Here is a 10,302-nt window from a genome sequence, read left to right as displayed (position 1 = left end):
GACCGCGCCTGCGCATCTAGTCGCGCCCGGGCCGGGGACGAGGGGACACCGCGCCTGCGCACCACACCGCGACCCCGGGCGGGGGGGGGGGGGGGCATTGCGCCTGCGCACAGGAACCGCGGACGGTGGCGCTGAGCGGGTCGGTCGCTCTCCGCCCGGGGGTAGGTGGAGGGCCGGGCGGTGTTCGGGAGGGGCCGGGGGGTCGGTGTGGGGGCCCGGCGTAGGTCGGCGGCCCAGGGAGAAGTCGGGGAGAATGGGTGTAGTTCGGGGTCGGGAGAGCTCCGGGGTGGGTCGGGGGTCGGAGCAGGTCGGGGCGCCGGGCCGTGTTGAGGGGCTCCGGGGGTGGTCGGGGGTCGTGGGGGCTGGGGGTGGCTCTGGGATAGGTCAGGCCGCCGGGCCGGGTGTCGGGGTGGGGGCGGGCGCCCGGGTGACACCGGGAGCCGCAGCGGGGGCGCCGGGCCGGGTCTGGGTCAGCTCCCCGGCCCAAGGGTCTTCGCGGACTCGCCTGATCGCGACCCCGGCCGTGAAGGGTGAGCGCCGCGTGTGTGTGTGTGAGCTGAACGTGACGTGACCCCGAACCCGGCCCGGAATCTCCCGGGGGGCCCGGTGGGAGGTAGACTGTCCTCAGGCCCGTGTTTCGCTTTGCGTCGTGAGGACCCTGCACGGCGGGGGGCCGGTGCGCTCCTCGTTGCTTGACTTTTCCCAGGATCTGACGGAATGAGCGCAGCAGGGGAGCAGCGGGCGCCCCCGAGCAGCCCCCCCACCCCCGCTCTATCCCAGGACTGGATCGTGACCTGAGCTGAGGGCAGAGCTTAACCACCGAGCCCCCCAGGCGCCCTATTTTATTCCCTTTTAGGTTGTTTCCAGGATCTTCGTCTTACTGAGGGTTAGGTTGACTTTGTGGGCCCGCAGGAAATGAGGACGAGTCTGCGTAGACTCCGTGGGGAGTTGTGCGGTTGTGCACTTTCAGATAACTAAGTCTCATTGCTTCGTTGAGGCAAACTCCTTAACCCGGTATTTTTGGCATTTCTTTATTGCCAGTTAGAATTTTATATTTTTAGGTGTTAAGTCCTTATTGAAAACGCTCTTAAAATTTTTCAGAATGGATTGGGTTCCTTTTTTGTTAGTAAGCCTCGATCGTTTCCTTCGTAATCAGTGTGTATTGTTCGGGGCCATCACGTAGAAGTAAGTTGAACGTCTCATCGCTCTGTTTTGTGGACGTGTCCGACCTAGTGTGGGTTCTTAGTAAATCGGTAGGTCCGTGTTAGCTTGAGACCCCAGCCCCGTTACTGAGAGAAAGCAGAGCTTTAAGCAGAAACATCTGTCCTTACGGTGAAAATGCCACCAAAGTCAGGAGGCGTGAGAGACTTCCTAGCACTGACCCCCATCCTGGCGACACACCTCTCCGTGGCCTCGTGGGTCATCATTTCCTGAAGCGGCCAGTGTTTGCTTTCACACCTTCCTGCTGACATGTCTTGTGTCCAGCCGCGCTGCGAAGCTCTGTGTAGCGGAGATCTTCCCTCACGGGCCTCATGTTTCACTTGAGACCTCTCTCTCCCGCCTGCTGTATCCCGATACTGTCTGAGGCCTTGTGTTTTCCTCTTTCATCTTGTAAGGCTCAGTGCTACGCAGCTCGTGGGTGGACCTGAGCCAAGTACATGGTAACAGTTGTGACAGATGTGTCCTGTCGTTTTATGTGGTTAATGGTTTTATTATTTACTTCAAGGTACATCTCCATGAATAACTTAAATGACCCCCCAAATTGGAATATCCGACCTAATTCCAGGGCTGACGGGGGTGATGGAAGCAGATGGAATTATGCCCTGTTGGTTCCAATGCTGGGATTGGCTGCTTTTCGTAAGTCATGGTTTTCCTCACATTTGCATTTGGGGGGGGGCTGGAACTGTGGATCCCAAAGACCTTGGGCTTTGGAGCCTGACAGATGCAAGTGTACGTCCTAGTGTTACCCCGTGTGGTGAGTCTGAAGCAAATTACTTAATCCCCTGAGCCTCGGGTCCCCGTCCCCATCCACGGAAGCGCTGTGAGCGCTGAACAAAACAAGGGGCTTGCCGGGGCGGGCTTTCGTAACGGGCCCCGCTCCATTCCACACTTCCCATTCTGGAGGGGGCTCTCGGTTCAGTCGTCCTCATCAGGACCGACAGGGAAGAAGAAAATAGGTGTAAACAAACCAGTTGGGTCCTCTGTTTCATGTTTAGGGAGTCAGTCTTAGAACCTCTGCTCAGCCTGGCCAGCTTCTCTCCGGTCTGCATGCCACTTTGGGGAAGTCACCAGTTTCCGGTCAGTTATAGTTATTCCAGCCCTAAGCTTTTATTTTCCACTTCATGATAGTTTTCTGACGTCCAGGAATTGGTTTCATGTTTTGTCAGACCCCACGGTTTTGGGCGCACCAAAGAGTACGAGAAACTGAGTAAGAGAATGGAAGAAAAGCACAGCTGTCCTCAGTTTGCAGCGATACTTTTGTGGAGACTTATTTTATGTGCTTGGATTTCTCAGGTCAGCAGACTTCCTCAGAGGGGTGAAGGCTAGGGAGAAGAGCGTTTATCGACTGTTCGTTTATCCGCGTTTACTGTCGGCGGGGCGGGGAGGCTGCTTCACACCCATGTTTGGCGATGTAATTTCTGTTTGATTATTTACTTATCTCTTGGAGGGGCGACCTGTGGAGAGGGAGAGAGAGAATCTCAAGCAGGCTCGCCAGTGAGTGTGGAGCCTGATGCAGGCAGGGCTCGATCTCACAACTCCGGGATCATGACCCGAGCCAAAGCCAAGAGCCATCCAAGTGCCGCTTGGCAATGTAATTTCTAAACTGTGCAGTAAGACATTTTTGGAGACTCCTTACAAGAATGCAGAGGTTAAAGTTTCTGTGATCATGCTAGCTAAGCAAGACAACGAAGAAGAAGATACAAAATATTCACTGATTCTTCTCAGGGACAGAAAGGAACGTTTCAGAAGTCCAAGAAGGCAAGAACTTCAAAAGTGAAGGTTGTTACGAAAGGCCATACAAGTTAGAGTCTGGAAAACAAAGGGAACATGGGAGTCGCCCCAGGGCCTGTCCCAGCCTCACGACTAATTAGTCATTGTTAGTCAGTCCTGTTAAGCCTCTCAGTTCCCTCACCAGGTTCATCACCCTGGCCACAGGCGAGGGCAGCGAAGGGTAGGGAGAGCTTTGACAGACGGCAGGCTGCTGAGCTTCTAAGTGGCACGACCTGTGCGGCTGGGTTTGGATCTATCCGGTCTGTCACCTAGGAGCAGGCACTGTACACATCACGGAATCGTAAAAAGCACCCGCTCTTCTCAGCCTCCATGGGAGTCGGCGTTTAGCTTTTTAAGAACGTGCCCAAACGGTTTCCAGAGTGCTGGGACCATTTTGCAGCCTCATCAGCACCGTGTGAGCTCACTGTTGGCTTGGAATTGGGCCCATTCTGGTTTCTGTTCCATTTCCCTGAGCGTGGCTAACGTTGACCATCTTTCACATTCCTGTTTGCTGTTACAGCCTCCTCCACAGCGTGTCTGTTCCTGTCTTCCGGCCATTGCCTAATTGCATTGTGTTTGGGGTTGAGTTTTGAGAGATTTTTATTAGATGCTAGTATTTTTTTGGCTGTCTAGTTTGCCAGTATCTTTTTCCACTCTGTAGATTGTTTTTTTGTTTTGTTTTGTTCTCTAAATGGAGGCTTTCACAGAGCGAAGGTTTTAATTTTGATGAGTCCAGTCTTGTTTTTTTCTTTCATGGGTCATGCTTTTCCTCCTGAGAGCATTTTGCCTAGCCCTAGACCCTGAACGTTCTGTCCCACATTGTTTCTTGAAAGTTTAGTTTTATGTTTTACACGTAAGTCCATGATCCATTTTGAGGTTTTTGGTTTTTGGCTTTTTTTTTTTTTCAGTATAACATATGGGACTTGGGTTTTCTTTTTTCCTTTCCAGGCTGTTTGCCTTCTATTTCCTCTTCTGTTACTTGCTTTCTTGCACTGGCTAACGCCTCCAGGCCTCCACTGAGAAGTTCCGTTGGATGGGAGGAACTTTCCGTCTTCACCATTAAGGGTGGTGTTAGCTGTGGGCTTTCATAGCTGTTCTTTGAAGGCACGGAAGCTCCCCTCAGTGTTATTTTATTTCTTGAGTTTTTTCCCCTGTGGGTGCTGAATTTTATCACACGTTTTTCTGTATCTGTTGACAGGACCGTATGATTTTTCTTCTTCAGACTATACATATGTTGATTGATTTTTGACTGTTGAACCAGTCTTACGTTTTTGGAATAATCTCCGCTTTGTGGGGGTGGGGAGCTTAGGTCGCGCATGATCTCATGGGTGGTGGGATCCAGCCCCATCTCTGGCTTTGAGCTCAGCAGGGAGTCTCCTGGAAGATTCTCTCCCTCTGCCCCTCCCCTGCTCCCATGCGCTCGGTCTTGCTCTAATATAAATAAATAAATCTTCAAAAACTAATCTCCAGGGGCGCCTGGGTGGCTCAGTGGGTTAAAGCCTCTGCCTTTGGCTCAGGTCATGATCTCGGGGTCCTGGGATAAGGCCCTGCATCGGGCTCTCTGCTCAGCGAGGAGCCTGCTTCCTCCTCTCTCTCTGCCTGCCTCTCTGCCTGCTTGTGCTCTCTCTCTCGCTCTCTATCAAATGAATAAATTTAAAAAAACGTAATAAAAAAATAAAAATAAAAACTGATCTCCACTTGGTAATGGCATATGATCCTTGTTACGTGTTGTGGACCTACTTGTGCCCGTCGCCCGCCCAGGGTGTTAGGTCTGCTCATGTGGGGTTGTTACTCCAGCCCTTCCGCAGGGTTCGTCTTCACGTTTACCTCGGCATCACGTTTTCTACGTCAGTTACTGTATTTTTCCAGTTCAAAACCTTCATGTGCTTGTTTTTGTATCTCCTTTTTCTGTGCTCAGGCTTTGTGTTATCATGTCTGCTTTTCACTCTTCGTCAGGTGCCTGAGTGGCTCAGTTGGTTGGGCGACTGCCTTTGGCTCAGGTCATGATCCTGGAGTCCCGGGATCGAGTCCTGAGTCTAGCTCCCTGCTCAGCGGGGAGTCTGCTTCTCCCTCTGACCCTCCCCACCTCACACTGTTTCTTTCTCATTCTCTCTCTCAAATAATAAAATCTTTAAAAAAAAATAATAAACTCTTTGTCAGGTAACACTAACATCTCTGTTCCCTCAGTATTGGCATCTACGGATTATCTTTTTAAGTTCTGTTGGAGATCTTTCTATGACGAGTGATCTTCGACTGAAATCTCTGTGTTTTGGGCATTATGTTATGAGACTGACCTTTATTGGTACATTCTGTGACTAGCTTTGTGGCTGGGGCTCTGGCAGGGGAGGGTGGTGTTGAGGCCTCACTCCCAGGTGGGGATGGAAGCCCAGGCTCCCCAGTCAGCCTCTGGTCCCCAGACACCAAGAGGAAGGGTCCCCTCATCACCTCTGGGCAGGAGTGGGGGTGCAGCTCCCGCAGGTTTCCACTGCTGCTCCCTAGCTAGGAGAGGTAGGAGGGTCTGGCTTCTGCTCCCCACTTGGCCCCCTCTGACACCACTCTCAGGGGAACAGGAGGGGCTCCCATCGGCCTTTGCCCACTGGCTGGGGAATGGGGCCACAGTGACTGTGCTGTTTGGCCTGAACGGTGTAGTTACTGTTGAAGTTCCCTGTCTTCCTAGGCCACCCTAGTAGCCCCTTGGCCAGAGAGAGCAGACCTGTGCTGGGGCTTTTTGAAAGAAGGTCTTCACCATTGGCATTTCAGCTCCAGGTGGGGAAAGGATGAGGGAAACTGAACCCCCAGGTGATTCCCCCACCATAGTGTTCCTCAGGCCTCCAGCTCCCTTGCCGGCCTGCCCGAGGTTCTCCCCCTTTAAGAGCCCCCTTGTGTTTGTCCTACTTAGAGTGTAGGGTTTGCAGGGCAGGAAGAATGGGAAAGAGTACTTCTGTTCCATTCCCCCGAAAGCAGGAGCCCCCTCTCTTCTCTGCCTTTGGAAACTGGGGCTGTGCACAGTTGTGTCTGCCCAGAGTCCTAAGGCAGCGTTCTCCAGGATCAGACCCAGACTTCAGGTTTTTCCCTTCTGCTTCCACACTTTCCTCTGCATACCTCTGCGGTAATCTCCCCTGTGTCTGTCCCACCTCTTCCTGGAGGCCTTCCTGATTCAGTGGACTTCCCGTAAACACAGCCTGGGCTGTGTGGTCTGGCGTGCAGTTCTGTGTGTCCTGTATCAGTTGCCACATGTTCCGCGTGTCGGTGTGGCATCTCCGTTAGATCATCCCTGGGTTAAGGTGGGAGTGGCCGCCTCTGCCCCTGCCGCCACCTCTGATCGTCCACTTCCTCCCAGAGCCGATGAGGACTTCTGCTGTTCCGCACCTGCTCGCTTCCAGAATGTGCCCCCGCTCCTTGCTGGAAGCCCTGCACCGAGTCCAGGAAGCAGTCTGCTCAGGACACATGATGCCCCCTTCTCTCCCTGTTCCTTCTGCCTAGAGGGACCTTTCCTACCAGCTGCTGCTTGTTTTGCCAGACTGGTTCCCATTCACCTCTTTCGTGAACCCCACCCGACCGCACCCCAGACCGAATTCGTCCTTCTCTCCCCCGCTTCTCACAGACCTCTCAGTGCTTAGCAAATGCTACTGCGACAGCTGCCCGCGTGGCCAGTTCCCCTGTCTGTGCGCTTCGGTGAGGGGAGGAGATGGAGGCTGGAGATGCTTTCGAGTTTCCATTACCCGTAGGACTGGACGCTGTTTTCCGTTGAGGAAGGGATGCGTTTGGTCTTAGCTTACAGAGTTGGGGCGGTACCAGCACTCAAGTGGAAAGGACTTTCAGGCACACGCAGATACGCCTCGGAGGGCGACTCCCGGGAGACATGGGTGGGGGACCCTGAATGGCTAGGACACCACCTTGAGCGTTGGGGAGGGAAAAGGAGCCTCCCCGGCACTGGATTTCTCCATGTAGCAGAGGACAGAGGCCCAGCTGCTCCTCAGTCCGTCCCACGTTTCCGAGAGTCGAGTGTCCCTGGTTTGGGGAATGGGAGCCTGACCGTGTCTGGAGCGCGAACGTCTCCTCCCGATTTTTATGTGCCCTTGTCAGACTGGAAGCAGGATGAGCAGGCAAGTCCGCATGCACTTTGCAATCACTCAGTCTGTAATCACCGCTGACCTTCCGGAAGCACAGCAGGTGGCCCTTTAGACCTTGGCACAAGGATGCGGGGCACTGTGGCCAGAGCAGGCATTGCGGTGAGTTTGAGAGCAAAAGAAAGCGGTGCTGGATTATTTCAGCCGTAGAAGATGAGGAGGCTGGAAGGGGAAAAGTCAGCAGCCCTGCTGTCCTTTGGGGGCTCTTACCTGGTTTTAAGCTAAGGATTTTGATTAATATATGGTTTCCTACAAAGTGTTATCCATACCTTTCAGGGCTTAAGATTTTATTGAAATGCTGTTCTTAGCTGCTTTGTATTTTTTCAAAATCAGGATTACAAAACCTCCCCTCTGACTTTCCGTTGAGTGTGTTTTCTCCCCCAATTTATTCCTGTCAGGTTGGATTTGGTCCAGGGAGTCCCAGAAAGAAGTAGAAAAAGAGAGAGAAGCGTACCGTCAGAGAACAGCTGCTTTCCAGCGGGATCTCGAAGCCAAGTACCACGCGGTGATCTCAGAGAACCGGCGCGCCGTGGCTCACTTGTCTTTGGAGCTCGAGAAGGAGCAGCACAGAGTGGCTAGTTACCGAGAAGCACTTATCTCTCAGGGGCGCAGGTTGGTAGAAGAAAGGAAGCTTCTGGAACAGGAGCGGGCTCAGGTCATGCAAGAAAAGAGACAGTTGCAGCCTCTGAGCAGTGCGTATCTGAGCTTCCTGGAGAAGGAGGACGACTGGCAGAGGAGGGCCAGGCTTGTGCTGAAGGAGTTCGAGGATGCCCTGACGGAGAGACAGAACATCTACTGCAGCCTGGTCCTCCCTCGCGGCAGGCGGCTGGAAATCGAGAAGAACTTACTGGTCCGAGCGTCCACGGACCCGGTAGCCGCGGAGCTGCAGGTGGCGGCCGGCCTGACCGACATATTCCAGCACGACACCCACTGCGGCGGCATCTGGAACACCAGCCGGCGCCGGAATGGCAGACTCATGTGGCTGTATCTCAGGTACTGGGAGCTGAGCGCCGAGCTGAGGAAGCGTCAGCGGGTCGAGGCCGCCATCCTGGGGGACTGGCCGGAGCCCCGCACGCCTCCGGCAACGCCCTGAGGCCCCCGGTGCTGCCGCGCTGGTTCCTCCTGGCCCGGGCGCCTGCGGCTGCCTTCACAAAGGGGCCGCGTCCTCGCCCGCCCCGTCCGCACGGGGCGCCGGGTCTCCTCCTTGGCCCTCTTCAGGATGCAGGTTCCCGGAGGACTTCTCTGAAGCTGTGCCGTGGTATGAGGCTGAGCAGTATTACACACCCTCCTGCCTTCGCTGTAGGTAACACTGTTTTTGAGAAAGTCAAATAGAGCATCGACCCTCTCTGTAAGTAGTTTTCGGTCTGTTTTTGTCACTCCCTAAATAAATTCTGTTTTCTCCTCCAGTGACTTCTCTCTCTCCTAGAATTATAAATAGACGTTGTCAGGTAGTGGCTGGAACTGCCTAAGGACGACAGAAAATAGTAACATTATCAAGGTTTCCTGCGGGCATGAGCATCTCTCCCACCCAAGGCAGAGAAAGTGCTTCTTGTATGCGGTGGCGCCTGGGACGTGTGTGGGACTTGGCTTGTGTCTGTATTTAGTCAACATACGTTATTTACCAGCAACGATCTATAATAAAAAATTCTTGAACTTAAAAGCAACAGTGCCACCTCCGTGTGCAATTTACTTTACTCTTTATAAAATGTTTTTACGTAGATTATCTCCTTCTAGCCCAAACTGATCAAAGGTAGGCACTTGCCCATTTTCCACAAAGCTGTGGTGGATCAGCCTCTCACGTATCACCCCTGCAGGCCCAGTGGGGAGGATGTGCAGCAAAATCAGCAGAGAACGGGACACCTGGGTGGCTCTGACTTTGGTTCAGTTCATGATCTCAGGGTCCCGGGATCGAGCCCCCTGGGGAGCTCTGCTCTCTGCAGAAAATCTTGTTCCTCTGCCTCTGCTCCTGCCCCTGTTAATGCTCGCTTGCTCTCAAATAAATCAGTAAAATCTTCAGAGAGAAAATCAGCAGAGGGAAAGGCATGCGGGGCTGAGTGAGAGCGCTGTGCAGCTTCCGGAATCCTCTCCCAGGGGCCGCGGGACCGGAGTGCTCCCTCCCACCGCCCCCACCACCAGCAAGGAGTGTGAACTGTCCCCAGCCTGGGACCCCCAGAGACCGCCCGGGGCTGGTGTGGACGGCTGGCCATGTGGGTATCCTCTGCAGACTCCCAGAAGGAAAGCCGGCGTCCCCTCAAACTGCACATTTAGACACGGTGGGCTGCCCTTACTGGTCCGGGGCTGGGGGATCCTCCCCGAACCCAGGTTCCCCGTGCCACCCAGGGACCAGCCTTGCAGCAGGCTTGCAGGAGGCCCACGGCCTTTGCGTGCAGGGGAGGCAGCACGCCTGCAGTCAGGAGAGGCTGGGCAGTGCACGGCCCCAGAGCTCCCGGTCACTCAGCTGTTTGGGACCAAGTGGCCCAGCAGCAGCTGCATGGAGGCCCGCCTGCTTCGGAACCCAGTTTCCACCCGGGCCGCCTGCCTGTGGCAGGGAGACAAACTTAGAAATACTAAGCTGACAAAAAACTTCCTAATTGTAGGGGAATGTCAGAGCCGGGTTTGGTCTGGGGCCCAAAATGCTGAGGACTTCGGCCAGTGGATCCGCGTGGTTTAGGCTCACGTGTGGTTTTTAATGTTTGGAGCAATTTCAGAGACGAGGAAGTGGCTCAATGACCGTAAGGTCCCCCGTGGGGCTGGGGTCCGCGCCCCAGAGTCTGCTCTTAGCTGCCGTGCCCTGCACAAGACAGTGTCATGCTTTTCTCCTCCAACGGCTCCTTGGGTTACCTTTCTGCTCTACTGTCCCTGTCCCCACTTGATCCAAACAAAACTCACTCAGGTCAATCTGAACTGACAAGTTTCTGGTTGTTTGTACCATGTAGAGTGGTGTCTGTCTGGTCTCTGGCACTCCACGGACTCTCTAGGGACCCTTGGATAAACCACCTAATGCTTTGCCCTTGGTTTTGTCTGAAAAGGGAGGGACATTCGGGGGCCCCTGGGTGGCACAATGGGTTGAGCAGCTGACTCTTGGTTTTGGCTCTGGTCATGAGCTCAGGGTTGTGGGACCAAGCCCTGTGTCACGGAGTCTCTCTCTCCCTCTCTGCCCCCTCTCCCTTGTGCTCTGTGT

The 10,302-nt window shown here is 54.2% G+C and overlaps 1 protein-coding gene across 1 annotated transcript; it reads left to right on the top strand.

Annotated features, from left to right (window-relative positions):
- The first annotated feature begins 257 nt into the window (after positions 1–257).
- Positions 258–8,214, top strand: CCDC127 (coiled-coil domain containing 127). Its single transcript, XM_032861925.1, has 3 exons — positions 258–286; positions 1,728–1,857; positions 7,520–8,214. The coding sequence occupies exons 2-3, from the start codon at positions 1,737–1,739 to the stop codon at positions 8,212–8,214; spliced, it is 816 nt and encodes a 271-aa protein (XP_032717816.1). The 5' UTR covers positions 258–286; positions 1,728–1,736.
- The last annotated feature ends 2,088 nt before the right edge of the window (positions 8,215–10,302 follow it).

The sequence above is a fragment of the Lontra canadensis genome, unplaced genomic scaffold, assembly GCF_010015895.1.
Source record: "Lontra canadensis isolate GAN:19392208 unplaced genomic scaffold, GSC_riverotter_1.0 scaffold22, whole genome shotgun sequence".
NCBI lineage: Eukaryota > Metazoa > Chordata > Mammalia > Carnivora > Mustelidae > Lontra > Lontra canadensis.
Note: the sequence above shows the minus strand (reverse complement) of the source record. Positions and strands in the feature narration are given on the sequence as shown.

What these genes read in the sequence shown, in the direction of transcription:
- CCDC127 (XM_032861925.1), top strand. Translation starts at nt 1,737, where the DNA reads ATGAATAACTTAAATGACCCCCCAAATTGGAATATCCGACCTAATTCC. An exon ending in GCTGGGATTGGCTGCTTTTC is followed by an intron (nt 1,858 to 7,519) that starts GTAAGTCATGGT and finishes TATTCCTGTCAG; the next exon opens with GTTGGATTTGGTCCAGGGAG.